The 17077-nt window shown below is 41.3% G+C and overlaps 1 protein-coding gene and 1 long non-coding RNA gene across 2 annotated transcripts in view; one reads left to right on the top strand and one right to left on the bottom strand.

Moving 5' to 3' along the window:
* The window catches only part of LOC145441251 (putative N-acetylated-alpha-linked acidic dipeptidase), a 29066-nt gene extending 16306 nt beyond the window's left edge, over nt 1-12760 (bottom strand). Inside the window, exons 1-11 of the mRNA XM_080319073.1 lie at nt 10408-12760; nt 6568-6746; nt 6227-6336; nt 6001-6124; nt 5365-5543; nt 5107-5294; nt 4960-5045; nt 3603-3805; nt 3204-3421; nt 1994-2084; nt 501-753 (exon numbers count right to left, since the gene is read on the bottom strand). Coding sequence (XP_080175199.1) covers nt 501-753; nt 1994-2084; nt 3204-3421; nt 3603-3805; nt 4960-5045; nt 5107-5294; nt 5365-5543; nt 6001-6124; nt 6227-6336; nt 6568-6746; nt 10408-10604 — 1828 coding nt within the window. The 5' untranslated portion in view covers nt 10605-12760. The remainder of the gene's footprint in view (nt 1-500; nt 754-1993; nt 2085-3203; nt 3422-3602; nt 3806-4959; nt 5046-5106; nt 5295-5364; nt 5544-6000; nt 6125-6226; nt 6337-6567; nt 6747-10407) is intronic.
* The window catches only part of LOC145441282 (uncharacterized), a 237075-nt gene that overhangs the window by 84175 nt on the left and 135823 nt on the right, over nt 1-17077 (top strand). The gene's annotated exons all lie outside the window — the stretch shown is intronic.

Here is a 17077-nt window from a genome sequence, read left to right as displayed (position 1 = left end):
CTTCGGCGAGCAGTGCGGCAACACAACCGGGCCGATGGTTTTCTGTTCTTGGTAAGGGACGGTAACCCCGCCCAGTACTCTGAATGTCGAATGACTAAGTAAAGAAATCTAAATTAGCACGGATAAACGGCTGGCGTAACTGGTAGTCAGTGGCAGTAGCCAAGGAGTAGCTCTTGGTTTCAAAAAGGTTGGTGACTCTGATCTATACTATTTTCTGCTATGGAGACTCTGAAACCGCAATACCAAATTACCTTTAATTTGATGGTATTATATTCTTTGTAGTCTCATAAAAGGTACATATTGATTCATACTATTACGACGTGATTTCAAGACACGCCAGAACTACTTCAAGTAGCGGCAAACATGAAAGGTCCACAAAGTGTCCAGGTAAATACTTTTCAAAAGACTACATTTGGTCGCGAAAATTTGACCGTATGGCTAACATGCCTGTGCTAGAACTTATGCCATGACAATTACTATCTGGATGGTAGCGGTTTTACCTGTATCAATCATTCCATCATTCCTCATGATCTCGCCAAACGCTTCGAGCATAGTATCCATGTCATTGTTCATATTGTTAACAAAGTCCAGTACAATAAAAGGTAGTAGCGGGCTGTCGGCGAAATTCCGTAGCATTTCGGCCACCATCCTCGTCACTGCTTGGTGATATTTGAACTCCGGATCGACAAAAGCTTTGACCAAATCAAACGTTTCGTATACTGAATGGTAGACAGGATAGTCTATTCCAATCGCCTGAAAAATCCAACTCAATTTTTATGTTGGCAAGGGTTGGTAAGAAATATGAATTTTCCTACCACACACCATGTCAAGGTCAAGGCTCTCGCGGTGAAAGAGCAATTTTATATCTCGAGTACGGCAGCGAAATTGTTGTTGTAAAATGATGGTGCTATCTGATATACTAGCCTTACACCTTAAATCTATGAGGGTATGAATAGTATACTAATGTGACCGACAGGAAAAATAATTGTCCATGTCATGAGTTCTTAACCATGCCTCCGTGGACCAGTGTTGGGATCAAGTCACTACCTTCGAGTCACGAGTCATCTCGAGTCATTGCACTTTTTGACTCGAGTCAAGTCAAGTAAATCGGTCTTCGAAGGTGACTCGAGTCAAGTCACTCGTGTTTTGGAGATGATTCGAGTCAAGTCAAGTCAAGTCAAGTCAAGTCAAGTCAAGTCACGAATCAAGTCACAATTCAAGTCAAAATTTATTTCCCAAGAATGAGTGATGATTCAAGGCCAGTACATTTTGCTAGCTGTGAGAAAGACAGATTAATTAGCCATTTTTCTTGAAACAAATACGAATATAAAACAAGGATATAGAACCCGATATAATTCTATATATCCCTGATAAAAACTTTAAAACAGACATGCAAAAAGGCGTTGTATAGCTACATGCTACATACTGTTATCATCAGCCAAAATGGAGGATCGAATACGAAGCCGTGAGAAGTTGAAACAAATTGATATGGTGTAATACAATACACATATCCATGAGAATATAAACGCATCAAGTATATTCGTTCCATTTAAATCATACGATAGGGTTCACATTTTTAAAGCGCCGAGTCAAGTCAAGTCATTTTTGTAAAGTGACTCGAGTCAAGGGAAATCATTCGAAAAAGTTGACTCGAGTAATCCCAACACTGCCATGGACCCCTTGGAGATACTTAGCATCAAATCAAGGGGTACGAGATGAATTGTGGACTGAGGCCTATACGCCATCTAAAGCCCAAAATTATTTTGCAAACCAACAAAAAGTGGAATATTTCCCGGGTAGATTTATTCAACTCAATATTCAACAATATTTTTCCTGTCAATTGTAATATAGGTTCCATTAGAAGTTCTATTGAAAATGGACGGGGTGCACTGAAAATTGTATTGAAAGGTCAAGAAGTGCGGGCATCAAAAATGTTTAGAAACATTGGGTATGATAGCCGGATCTACACCTCACACTTCTCACGGATACCCACTGGATCAATTACGTATCCGATATCGATTGAGGCAATCCCTGTAAGCTGCAGAAACATTGTGTAATCGCTGCCAGCACCAAGAGGGTGCATTCTAAAATTGAGAAATATTGTTATTTTGATTGCTCGAAATTGCTTGTTTAATTGATTAACGTTTAAGTAGTATGTAAATAGATATTGTTGATTGCACGAAATTAGAGCATGTTACAGAATGCAAGAAGACAGTTCAGCAATTGACCAATCGACCATACGACACCTTCGCATGGGAGTTTACAACCCTCCCTTACCCAACCCTGACCCTAACCTTAATCCACATGCTCAAGTCACACAAGTCGAAATGTTCCATGCTATTATGTCACATCCCCATATGTTCAAGAATCCTATTGTGAGGAATTCGCTACTACATACAGTTACTTACTGTTTAATGGGGAATTGAGAATTTTTCTGATAGGGTATTTTTCATAGTGTCATATATGCTGTTGACACAGGAAAATCTCCCGCCTCAGTGAAATTGTATCACGTCACAATTTCCATTTGGCTACAGGCAATTTGACGGTCCTTTTTGACCGGCTTGCCGAGCATTAAATTTGGTAAAACAGGTATCAATCGAAAGCTGACTCTGCACTGATTACGAAAATATAAATTTTATTCCGCTCGTGGCCCTGGAACTCCCACAATCAGCCTCGAATTTTTCATTGTTATCGAGATTGGCATTGGGACGCAACAATGCTGTCTGGCGAAACGAGAGAGTAGCTCAAGAGAAAAAGAGCCAGACAGCATTGTTCAGCATTGTTGCGTCCCAATGCCAATCTCGATAACAATGAAAAATTCGCCCAAATGTTTGGTTTTAGAGATATACTGGATCAGGATTTTGGATTCTATCCGGCAGGAATCCGGCAAGTTTATTTCAGAAATAGGATTTGATACCGATTTACATGCCCGACTGCCGGTTCTGGACAGGATTTTAAATTTCAAGTGCATGAAAGTAACTTTCTGCTTATTTAACTTGATGTTTTGTTTGAGCTCGGATCCAGCTGGTTCTTGCATTGCACTACAATTTCTAGCAAAATTCCATTTTTGGATCCGGATTTATCATGTATTATTAAAATTTAGGTCAACAGGTCATTCAGATTTAGATTACAATAAAGCGGTAGATATAAGATATCTTGAGTTGATTTGAAATGGTAAAATGATGCCCGTATACTTAACTTACGGTGGTTGCTGGTCTCCGCTCTGCTCTAACCACGTTGCGTACACATTTGTTCTTCCGAGATTAATTTCATCTTGATTAGGATTAGGTACCGATTTAGCGGCATCAAACACCATACGTTTAAGGCTATTAGATCCGAATACTCTCAGATGGTTCCCAGCCACCGCCATATCGATGTTAATGTAGGCTACGGTGCGCGCAGACAGGACTTTTTGGAACTCCTAAATATAGGAAAGAAAGTATAATATGTCGCGATCGCAACTTCATACACCAGAACTCATATTATAATGAAATAATCACAGACTGGATATAAAATAGTTGGTGACTGACACTCGATGTATTCCACCGTGTATGTGCCGACAACGTGTATGTGCCGACAACGTCATACGAAAATGATCTTACCTCGACCCATTCAACAGATCCGATTAGTGCATACTCTTCAGAGCCCCATGAGCAAAACACAATGCTTCTCCGTGGACGCCAACCATTTTTAATAGCATCTCCGACGGCCCGAACAGCTTCTAGCATGGCGGCTGTGCCGGACGAAGGGTCCATTCCCCCGAATACCCAAGCATCGCGATGGTTGCCCATTATGACGTACCTGTCTGAAGGGTAACGAGGTAAATTGATATAATGCACTCAGTACTGAGTTTTGGGAACGTCTGGGAATACGGACAATTAACATGATTTGCCGTACAATCGGAATCGAGACATATGTCAGAGCGCGCAATATTGCCTAAAGTTGCTGGCGAGATAGAATAGTGGTATAATCCACAGCTGCAACAGCAACACCAATGGGTTGTGGGTTCGAGTCCGACCGAGGTCGACTCCAGAATTCCTACCTAAGTGTTTGAGGTTTATCTAGGTTCCTCCTCGCCATCTCATCCGCGTAAGCGGTGTCTTATGTAAGCCTAGAACTGGGCCATGATACGACTCGGCAGCTACGGAATAAAATTAAAGAAAATTGGCCTGGTGTAAATGACCATAGTAGTCGACAAACACCGTTAATACCACAAAGAACAACAGCAACAACAACAACAACAACAACAACAATAGCAACAACGTAAAGTTGCTAGTCTTATTAAAACAAACTAGGACGATAATCACTCTGAAAGTAGATCTTGTCAAAGTTTAATGTAGACTACTTTGAAAGCGCTTTCCGATAATCTGTTCACGGTCTGAAATGGTCCGTGGACAACTGGACATATGCGCATGCGACATAAAAGCAAGCGACACTTGAGTATATGTGACAGTTACGCATGTCGACTTTTTGTAATGGCGACGCGTGAGCATATAGAGACACAGTAGCATGGGGACACATCAGCATGTGGACACATGAGCGTAGGCACACATGGACAATTGGATATGCGACACTTACGCACGGCGACTTTTAATCATGACGACGGCTGAGCATAGGGACTCATGCGCATGGATTGGGTACTCATGAGCATAGTGACTCATGAGCGTGGGGTCAAATAAGCATGGTGACACATGAGCATTGGGACTCATCGGCATGGCGACAATTCAGCATGGCTACACGTGAGCAGGTTAACACTTGAGCATGCGACACATCAGCATAGCGACACATGCAGCATGGCTACACGTGAGCATAGCGACACTCTAAGTCGTTTCGGCACCCGCCTATCTTTTAATTATATATATGTGGTGTGTTGATTTGATGATGATGGCCTGTATTTCGATGCATCATTGTCTCTATATAGGCTGCATATATAAACTATTTTATTAAATAGGTACCCACCTGGCTCAACATGACCTCTAATGAAACCAATGACGTTCCTTGTGATTGCCCGCTCGGTTTTCGTTGTAACATGCATTCTCATTTTACTGTAATTCCGCATCCGTATTACCTGCCAACATTTAGCAGCACAAAATTGCTAAACAATACCTGGAAGAATGATCTCCATCAAATCCAGGCCCGTATCTATAGGTAATGTTCAATGTGCCCCTCCATTTGACAGGCACCTCATCGCCCGCCATTTTGGATAGGAATTTGACAGCGTCATCGTAACCAATGGGGGTCACTGGAATATTAGACAGTCTCGCATCCTTGAGATTGGCTCGCCAGGCGGTATCCGTATTTTTGAAAATAGATATGATAAGCAATTTCTATTATATATTGGTCCATAGTATATTATTAGTCACCGATAGAAGGGTAGTGAATAGTTAGTGGATCGCCGTCATACTTGAATAATGTACCACGTTGCGCTCCAGTCCCAGGGAGAGACCAATCATCTGGATACACTCCTTCCCCGGTTATTGTGTAGTCCCTAGGATCTGAGTACAGAATTAGGCCCGCGCATTCGTACTGCTCAGCGTGTAATGCTGCAGAAAAAATAGGTAAAAGCATACACAGTCACCGCATTGCAAGACAAGAAAAAAGTGGGAAATCATATGCTGGTCCCTATATGGATTGTTTTTGCCTTAAGATATGGAATTTTTTTTTTTTAAATAGCAAAACAAAAACAAAACTAAATATATGGAAATAGTCGGCAGTCTTGAAAATAGTTCCATTCTGCTTTTAGCCTATATACCGTATACGCTTATACTTACTGTAACTAAACCGCCGTGGATTGTAAGACACAAATCCTTCATACTGTCGGTTAACAACTATTGAAAATTCTTTCTCTGTGTGACTGCCTAGCGGCGTCGAGCAAATGTGACATTAAAGATTTCGTCTTTAATTTGAGACCACATGGTATTTAAAGCGCAGTGCCCCTTTAACATAAATGCTAGAACGGGTAGGACTATTGTCTGATTGAGCACAGGAAGTGTGGCGCACCCTTATCGCCACGAAAAATCTTTCCGTATCTTGACATGCAAATTTTTCCAGTCAAGTTAATGGGTAATTCGCTGATGTGGATAAAATCGTCGATTGTTCCGTAATTCACGTAAACGATGTCCCCCTGAAACATTCGGATAGAGTATCAACACGTCATGTATAACGTTTGTCGCTCGGGAATTAGGAAAAAATAAATTCACATTGTATTTATTGAAAATATTCTCACTTTCGGTTCTCCGCTTATACAGTACGCGTTGAAAGGATTCACGATTCCTGATTTATTCTGGGAAGGATCAAGTATTGCTTCCTTTGGTTGACTCTTGTCAACCAAATCCCCTATTAGTAAACAAATCTCGAAATCAAATTCCATCGGCCAAAGAATCGAATAGGTCACTGGTGGTACTGAACTTGACCACTGCTCTCTGGACGAAATTCATTGCATTATAATTTATTCATCAAGAGTTAACGGCATAATAACAAGCATGGCAATATAGACTTATTGATCGAATTGCAAAGAAATTAGGCTGAGTTTGTCACAACAATACAACTGAAAGCTGCTCTCTTTACCGTCTGGTGTCTGAATTGCAACGAAGTTGGAATCTGACTGGTTCGGATACGACAGAAGTACATCATACGGATGTGTCTCCACCGTCAGACCCGCTTCTTCGAATCGCTGAGTGATGAAGTCAACTAAATTCACTTCATCAGCTTTTCTGCCGGCGATGTGTGGGTTCTCCGTCAGTATTCTGTCAACGCCAAAGGTGTAGTCAGTGTAATACATTGACTATACTTGGTCGGCAGTATTAATTATTTTTCCGGATATTTTAGATAAGGCACGAGACCAGTGAGTGGTCAGCCCCTCGAATTGGGCACCAACTGTTTCAGTACAAGTACGTGGCAATGTCAAGACATATCTACTATAGATATATACATGGAGTGCCGCGAAATAGCGAAGTGCGATATGAACTGTGACATTATATTCAATGGACACTCCAGTTACGATATGTCCATCCATGTTTGCATTATTCACCTCATTACATGCATTATGCTCTGCTGCTCATGTTGACTAATACCGCACAGCGTGTGTTACATCACTCCGTGTGCAGTGGAAAGCATCACTCTAAAAATTACATTCTTGGCATTGCTGACACCTAATACATGGTTATAGGTCGTGGCGAACAAAACCTAACGGCGGTAGGCGTCATTCTTTTTCATTTTTCAAATAACATTGCAATACACAGTGACAATATGAGCGCTTTGACTACCCTTTTAAAGTTAAAGATAAAGTCCATAGTAATATTGGCTTATCAAAAATATTTATTGCCAGCATACCGGGTACAGCACAAATAATAAAAACACGACGATTCTGATTAACCGGGGATGCGAAAAGGCTCATAGTTCGATGTTCAGAAGCAATCTATGTTTGACCAAAATATTCACAAGCCATGCCATCAATCCCTCAAAGTCCTCGTAAGAAATGTGTCATTAATAGACCTAAGTTAACTTCGAATCAGGATGTAGGCATACCTCTAATACCATATAGTTCAAACACACATCTCATATCAATCCAATGAAACTTAAAGGTATGTAGCCTATGTATGAATAAGGGGTTTTATGGTGCTCGACTATAAGGTCTTGTGCACCAGGCCTGAGGGATCTACAGTTAAATCAGATATGTCTAAACAACACAAGACTTGAAGGTATAACCACACTTCCACGAGTCGTGGGTTTAATTTGGCCTTTTATCGTTACTTCACTGCAGCTTCATAACACCATTGGACATTGGCATGAACACTGGACGCAGTCTAGAGGTGCTATAGAGCAATGGTTCTCAACCGCCGGTCCGCGACGACATTCCTACCGGTCCGCCAGGTATATTACAATTTTATACCTTAATTTCAAGATGCAATGTTGAAGGCTTGTCCATTGATAAAATAAATAAAACTTCAAATTTTAAACTGATTCAGAACTTCGTGAGGTAACATTAGGGGTCGAAACATGTTTGATTTGACTTGAAGTTCAAGACGTGTCATTCGACGACTTGTGAGCGACAACTACACAGAACAGATAAGAGCTGACTCATCGCTAAACAGCGCAGTTTGTGCGATCGTTCGTTTTTGATTGATTCATTTTGTGCAGGACCGTAACTGGGAAACCTCAAACTGCCCTATGGGATAAGGGCCGAGCTTGAAAGGGGCCCGAAATTATTTTGCAAATGAACATAAATCATGGTGTATTTTTTTGAAACTTTTTCCAACATTTTTCAATTTCTTTTCTCGCTTTGCGCGATTTAGTGTCTTGCTTATTAGGTGCCCTTCTCCAAGAAATACGTATGATTTATAGAAATAGGCATTTCGGCGTCAGCCATTACCGCACCACGACGTATCAACAAATATTGAAGTTTAGGCTAACATGGGACTCAGAAAGATGTGCCAAAAATTCGGCAGCGAGAAACCCGATTCAGTCATGAATGATCGAAAATGTTCGCTATTGGCGCGATTAAGCTACTCAAACTCTCTGCTTACACTGAATAGAATGAATGTGCTCACAAGTACAGGTGAAAACATCCACCCAACTGTGGAGTCTGGGGGCGAAGCCCCGGAAGTTTGGCTTATCGCCCTGTGGGGGCCCAAGACCAACGTTTTTTGGGGTGGGCTGACGAAGTGTTTTTTCGGCCCGAATTTGCGGATGGCTGGTATAGCTGCCATAAGGTGTTTTCGTGCGGCGCATTGTATTCGTAGTTGCCAGAGTAGCCTGCGTCTGGTGGTAGTGGGCGATGCGCAAGCTAGCACGACAAGATGCTTGGTTCGACCCCGAAACACTTCTTCTCTCGATATTGTCAAAGAGAAGAATATTATTCGAGTTGACGTGGTCGGTTAAGACTGGAAACGACTCTCGGCGGTAGCACGTTTATCTGGACAAGGCAATTTTACCTCAACTCAGCAGACTCACTATCGTAAAATCCCATGGATGTCTGAAGATAATATTTACGATATATTTACGATCAAAACCCTCTAATTGTCACTCTCTAGCACCATATAATTGCAAAAAAACGGTTGCATACTTTGCATTTTGGCTTCATTTCAATTTTTGTAAGTCCATCGGTCCGCCACACATTTTTTGAAATTTTAGCGGTCCGCGAGGTGAAAAAGGTGCTCGCTTTAAAACCCGAGGTTTATTTGTAAGAAATTCGAAACAATCAATTGACTGTTGCGATCACATGACAAAATAAAACAGCTAGCGCAATGGTTCTCAAACAGGGGTTCGCGAAACCTCTAAATTTGCGGCATGAATGAAAACCTATGCGATTTTATAAGTTAGGGTAATAATCATCACACCGTAAATTTCTATCCAATTAAAAGTAGAAGTAGTGATTTCCAAAACATATCCAAGCTACGTCAAGTGGAAGTAGAAATGGTTGTCTGATAAATACTCAAGTATAGGTAGTTCAAAAGGAGATTTGTTCGAGGGGTCGCATAATTTTAGCACTTTGCATGCATGCATCTTTGCGACTAAGGTGCAATTTCAAAAATCTATGGAGGTACCGTGATACAAGGGCTACTTCGCCAAGTTGATATTGCCATTTCACTTGCAGAAGTTTTGGAATATATCCCAAATCTACTTTGCAATGGCCCATAAGGGTAGCGTAACTTAGAGATATTTGGAAAACATTTTGTACATCAATCTGTCAGTCTTAGTGATCAATGACAGTCAGACAGACAGAATTCCTGAATCCTGAAGTATTTTTCTAATATGTCCCAATGGGCCGAAACCTCCATGCGACATTTAATTTCTCCTTTTATAGGCATAACCATTTTATCCCAGAAGACCTACAAATGAGCTGTTGGATAGAAAAAAGATGCTGGACGTGATATATGTTCATTGAAAGCAATGCTTTTCAATTTTGGTGCTTCATGCTGCGGTCAGACGCAAAGGTGTCGTCAGAAGCGATACACGTTTTTATTACATTCGCCTAGAAATTCTATTTCGGCCCTCGTTCCTATCAAACGCGAGGAATTCCAAGATACAGAAATTCCAAGATTCGCTTCTTCCATGCAGCTGCAGAAATCCGATTAAGGGAATTCGCCTTGAAACAAAAGTATATTCATCAATTCCACGTATAATTCGATGTCGTTTTCAACAAAAGCATTTTTTTCAGATTACGCTAGCTTACAGCTAATATTTGCTCCCCAGGCAGATTATGACTGCAGAGATATTGAGCTAAATTTAAACTAATACTTGAGTAGCTATACGCCCGGGCCTGGACGGACAAAAAGGGGTCAGCGAAGCCAAAAATGTCTAGATCCCTATTAGCAACGCAGGGATATCTAGTTCTAGATATCCCTGCAGCGTCTATACGACGCTACGTATAATAATTTAAGAATAAAGATATACTGTTTCAATTACCTCAGATTCTCCTCAATATTTTCGTTTGATATCGTATTTGCAATTGCTTTCCTTGCGTTAGGATCGGCCACTGGAGGAATAGCGGGAGCGGACGTTTCTCCTCTGCTATAGTAGCCTATAATCACACCGACGGCGATTCCGACGGCCGCTGCAAGGGCAGCATATAATATGAGTTTCCTTGTAGTTTGATCCGTCATAGCCTAGCGAATAAGAATAAGCGGGTCCTAACCAGCTGGAATTAAAATCCTTAAATGTTTGATCGCAAATAAGAGTCAGTTTCTTGCTCCAGCGTTTTCCACATTTTCGTGACGATTAGTGGGTAAAAGTCAGGTCATTTCTTCTAGAATTGTCACTTGAAAGCACAATTTTAGATATGTCTTCGTCTTGGCCTGGTGGAAGATATTTCTACTTTTGGAGCACATGCTGCTCTGTAGAATCTGTAGTATCTAATCGCACTATGCAACACATTTATGTCTATTATTTTATGATTTAGTATGACCTAAATCAATAACACTGAGCATTCAAAAGGTTCAAACTTTGGTTCTGACTTAAAATCATGTTATGGTGATTTTAACAGCGGTCGTTTGCACCACAAGATAATTATTACACCAACAGCACAACCTAAATGATTAATTTAGCTAAGGATTATTCAATATTCGCAATTTTAGGCTAATTGTCAATAAGATTAATCGGCTATAGTGTAGGGTTACCATATTTTGGAATCGGGAAAGAAGGACACTTTTTCAAAACTTTCAAACTTAGAATACCGGTGGAAAATCCTGAAAAAGTGGTAAATTTTGACCACTTCGTAGTCGGTTAACTAAAAAAAGGTCAACTTTCTCGCCAGCGACCAAAATACTGTTTTTCCTTCACTTTATCAGGTGGTTGACTTAAAAGAGGTCAACTTTCTCACCGGCGACCGAAATACTGTTTTTCCTTCACTTTATCAGGCGGTTGACTAAAAAAAGGTCAAATTTCGTCCAGCTTCCGAAATACCCGCCTGAGGGTCCCTTCGGTGCTGATTTACGGCATCTCAGTCGAATTTTGCTATAAATTCGAGCAAAATTCCTAAAAAAAGAGGACAAAATCTCAAAAACGAGGACATTTAGGCGTCCTCGAAGGACATTTTCAAAAACCCGAAAAAGGAGGACAAATCTTCCTGAAGAAGGACGTATGGTAACCCTACTATAGTAACACAATGGCATTTTATGGAGTATAGCGATTTTCTATACTTTTGCCTGGAGGAGAGTATCGCTTTGGACAACTTTTCTCAGATAGACTTCACAATGTTTAGAGACAAGTTTCAGCCTAATCTGAATCTTAATGGATACCAAATCTATTTTAAGTTGGTTGGACATGAAATTTAAAGCAGTCTCAGTAACACGTAGGCTACCCGAAGTTATGGTAGCAGTTGTGTTCATTGTCTGGACAATGTTGCATCTGACGATTGCGCAGCACGCAAGTGACGGATGTACGAATAATTTCCCGCACGAGTGCAGAAATGCGTGAATAGGAGTGCTTCTCGGATCGATTCTGGACTACTGCGACGTAGCTGACGCTGACGGATTCCATGGCTGGAATGGAGGTCATTTCCGCGGTAGGATCGCTATTTCGTGGTACCAGATCTCGTTCAGCACGTGAATCTACGCACAAATGACTCACTTTATTCGCTAGCCATTTCTATCGTCATACCTGAAATTACACTTCGGACCAAGGCCACGTTTGTTCTGTATATTGATACTTTTACAAAGATAGGCTTTACTTTGAGTTCCTAAATTGTCACAAGCTAATCTTTGCAAGTTGCGCGATGTTATTCCATTAAATTCGTAATGCGCCAGATGGCAAAACGCGAATAACCTTATACCGACCTCCAAGTATATTGTGAAGATTCCTGTTTATGATTAACAACTGCGAATTCGCAGTGCCGTTTCCGTGTCAGTTATAGTGATCGAAAGCGTGGTTGCTTGCCTAACATTTGAACTGTCTTTAGGTTGACGTCCGTCTAGTACCCTATCAACGGAGCAAAGTCTTTTGCGCTCCACCTTGTACTGACATTTGCTCTACCGTCGCTACATTTTAGTTAGCACTAATGCTATATGCACTGAAAGGTCAGGGGAAGCTTAGTCTATACTCTATACAGACGTAATAATATTTAGGTGCCTACACTGCCTTATGTAGCATATCTCGATGTGAAGTATCTCCCGAGTCTTAATTACTCTCGATGCAATGCTCAACATTTACGCACATTCGCTCAACCTTCCTCGTCCTCGTCGACCACTCAAATGTATAAAATCAGTAAAAAGGGCAAGGAATCCCAACTTTCATCAATCCATCTTCATTGCTTGGTTTCTCATACATATAGGTTTAATTGTCCATGGGCGCCTAAATGACTGACACCAAATGTTCCTGTCTTGGCAATCTGAACCCCAGAAGACGAATTCCATCTGGCAGGGAAAAATTTTATGTCAGTGAAGAAATACCAATCTGAAATCGTGTGCGTCTTTTAGTTTAGTACGATTGGGCGACAGGGATATTCCTGTTGGGCGATATCCCCGTTGAGCGATTCTATATTTTTTGATATTGCAGACAGGGTGTCACGAAATAACATCATGCAACAAAGTCATACCAACGGGTTCGCCCGCCCGAATATGTCTAATTATTAGTAACGGGCCCTACAGTTTCCAAGAAACCTCACAATGTTCGCTTCAAGTTTTGATAAGTCTGCGCACGCTCAACAACTCACTGCGCTGACCACTAGACAACAGTGCGTAACGAATAGAAAAAGGTAATAACTTCGGAGTTGTTGTGCGCAACTTAGATTTTCTGTGCGCAGAGACCGTGTCAGCACTGCGCACGTGCGCAGCTTAGAGGGAACATTGCACCCCACTCAGCTCTACCGGTAAATGTGTTTACGTGAGCAGAGAGAGGATAAAAATTAATCTCAATTTACATGCAATTCCCGATGATATTGATCAATTCAATCATTAATTAATGAAATTTTTCGCGCTTGGCGCGACTAGGCGAGAATAGCTGCCTCAGTAAATGGACACCTAATGTAGATACCTAATAGGCTATCAGCAAATAGAGGACAGCCTAATCGGGGTCTGGGAGTGAAGTGCCCCGGAAGCTTGGTTTATCACTCGATGGGGGCCCAGGACCAACGTTTTTTGTTTGATGGGGGGGCTGACGAAGTGCTCTTACGGCCCTGGTAACGAATATTTGTACCTGCGGTCACGCCCGAATAAGTTTAATTATTAATTACGTGCCCTTTATTTTCCTATACAACAGCTCACTCAGTGCTACTGGTAAATCTGATTACGTGGGCTGAGAGGATAAAAAGTTTATAGCGACTTATATATGTAATTACCACCTATTCATTCATGCATTATAGAAAATTTTGGTACCTAGGGCGACCAGGCCACACAAACTTTGCTGACCATCGATATCACGATATGGGGTTCGTGGGGGCGAAGCCCTCAGAAGTTCGGTTTATCACGCCATGGGTGCACAAGGCAATCGTTTTAGGGAGTTGACGAGGTGCCCTCCCTCTTACTCATTGTCTTTATTACATTCCTTACATTATGAAGTTGGGCGGCGCTGGAGCACGATAATTTTTGAAAGGGGGCGCTGGAGGAAAAAAAGTTAAGAACCACTGCTCTAAATCAATACCTCTAATCAATGAATAGTAGAGGAAGTATTGGAGACGATTCAATCAACCGTCCCTAAGGCAATCCCAATTCTTCAAGTAAATTTTTGTGCGTATAGACTTAGACTAGTGGTTCTTAACCTGAACTCCAGCGCCCCCAGAGGCGATTTTGATGTTGAAGGTGGCGGAAACGCTCAGGACGCGAAATGGGGGGCGCTGATGGAAAATGGCGTCGCAGTAGACGTTTTGAGGGACATATGATTAATGATTATTTAGTAGAACAATAGTTCTATATATCCCGGAGTTCTCATTGCCAATTAACAGTCAACAGAATATTTCAAATCTCGAAATTTTTCGTCGCCCTCTTTGCGAATATATAACGGCGATGTTTGCAACATGTTTGCTTGAATGCAGAGGCTTATTATAATTCATGTAAAATGAATTGCGCGCACTTTTAGACAGACAAATGTCCGTTAAAACACCCCCGTTACGCTGGCTCGGGATATTTTCCACAAAATGCTGCGTACTAGCTATTGCATCCAGCAGCGCACGCTGTGTCGAAATCGAAGAAACACTGTACCACTTTTGAGAGTGAGAGCCATTTTGTAGATCAAAGACGATCTGAAGCTTTTTCGCGAAAATGATTAATATTTCTTCATTTTATCATAAATGAACAACAACCTCACTGGAACGTTACATAATATGGGTTGCTTTGTTTGGAATGCATTCATGTTAAAGTTTATAACCTAGTGCTGTACTACATTAAATGTGAGCGAGAAAAGATCTGTACCACATTCTCAGTTGATTTACTAGTCACACAAAGCAATATAATTATACCCAGAACCAGTGCTTTTCAACCTGTTGGATGGTATACTGAAAAAAAGATAGTGCAGATGACAAACGTGGTGCGCATGAGTGCGGATGAGCAGGATTGTAATGACTCGAGTCAAGATTTTCTGATGACTCGACTTCACTCGAGTCATTTTCTCAAAATACGGGAAATGACTCGACTTGACTCGAGTCAATCTGTGTGTTGAGTCGACTTGGACTTGAGTCATTGCGCATGACTCGAATCAAGTCATATGACTCGAGACTCAGACGGCCAAGACCGACATTTCATTATAATTTCGAAGAATAGTACAGCAACCACACTATATTGGGATTTTGTCTATCGGTACTGGTACTTGAAAATGCGACCTAAAACTGCTAAAAGTGAGGAAAATTATTATAATATAAAAGCGAACCATTCGATATCAATCAGAGTTTTAAAAAGTGAGTTTCACACTTCTTTAACTGGAAACTGAGCAGTCAACACAATGACTTGAACTCGGACTCGAGTCATAGTACCATGACTCGGACTCGACCACTTTGATCGCTGACTTGGACTCGAACGCGAATCGGTGGTGAATTGAAAATAACTTGACTTGACTCGAGTCAAAACTATAAAAGTGAGATTGACTTGTGACTCGGAGCCTTGTGACTTGGTTACAACCCTGCAGATGAATGACGATGGAAATCCGGATGAGGGCGGATGCAAATCATAAAAAGTGGAAAAATTCATATGTACCCATAGGAAATTCAAGTGCAGTGGCTCCCTAATTTTTGTTGTTACAACGTAATTGTAAAATCTTGTTTGACTTACGACGCACCAGTAATCGTAGCTTTTATAATAACTATTTCTCACACAAGCCGTAGGAAAGTAATCTTCGCGCTCTATAATTATTACGTAATGAAAAACCTGATTCAAGACGGGTGTAATGGCAGGCTTACAGTGCATCAGCCCGTCTGAGCCTTCGAGACGCGGGAAAAAATGACGTAAAATTAACTTTCTGTTTTCTTTATCTGAACAATCATCATATTTTCGTAATAACGTTTCGATTAGCAAGAGACACAAAAATATTAGTAAATAGCATCATCAGACCCACATTTTCAAGTTAATGTAACGCAGATTTCCCCTGTAAGGGTTGCGAACGTTTGGGTCGCCACTGCACCAGATCTGTTAATATCCATGCAATATTTGTTTAATTTCTTGCAAAAACATTTCTTAGAGTTTCGCGGGATTTCCTGTGAATAGTTTTTACATAGCCAACGTCACTGTCTTGGGCACACTAGCCAATAAGCGAGACACCCACAAAAGATAACTGGATAACGAAAATGACCTTTGTATTACACAAATTGGTTTGAATTCATGGTATGATTGGTATGACAGGTTTCTCTGGAAAACGCATCTGGATGCTTTATAGCAGTGGTTCTTAACCTTTTTTCCTCCAGCTCCCCCTTTCAAAAATTATCGTGCTCCAGCGCCCCCCAACTTCGTAATGTAAGGAATGTAATAAAGACAATGAGTAAGAGGGAGGGCACCTCGTCAACTCCCTAAAACGATTGCCTTGTGCACCCATGGCGTGATAAACCGAACTTCTGAGGGCTTCGCCCCCACGAACCCCATATCGTGATATCGATGGTCGGCAAAGTTTGTGTGGCCTGGTCGCCCTAGGTACCAACATTTTCTATAATGCATGAATGAATAGGTGGTAATTACATATATAAGTCGCTATAAACTTTTTATCCTCTCAGCCCACGTAATCAGATTTACCAGTAGCACTGAGTGAGCTGTTGTATAGGAAAATATAGGGCACGTAATTAATAATTAAACATATTCGGGCGTGACCGCAGGTACAAATATTCGTTACCAGGGCCGTAAGAGCACTTCGTCAGCCCCCCCATCAAACAAAAAACGTTGGTCCTGGGCCCCCATCGGGTGATAAACCAAGCTTCCGGGGCACTTCACTCCCAGACCCCGATTAGGCTGTCCCCTATTTGCTGATAGCCTATTAGGTATCTACATTAGGTGTCCATTTACTGATGCAGCTATTCTCGCCTAGTCGCGCGAAGCGCGAAAAATTTCATTAATTAATGATTGAATTGGTCAATATCATCGGGAATTGCATGTAAATTGAGATTAATTTTTATCCTCTCTCTGCTCACGTAAACACATTTACCGGTAGAGCTGAGTGGGGTGCAATG

This window comes from Botryllus schlosseri, chromosome 6 (assembly GCF_051294905.1).
Source record: "Botryllus schlosseri isolate E-star chromosome 6, Bs_hap1, whole genome shotgun sequence".
Classification (NCBI taxonomy): domain Eukaryota; kingdom Metazoa; phylum Chordata; class Ascidiacea; order Stolidobranchia; family Styelidae; genus Botryllus; species Botryllus schlosseri.
This window is presented reverse-complemented; position numbering and strand designations above follow the sequence as displayed.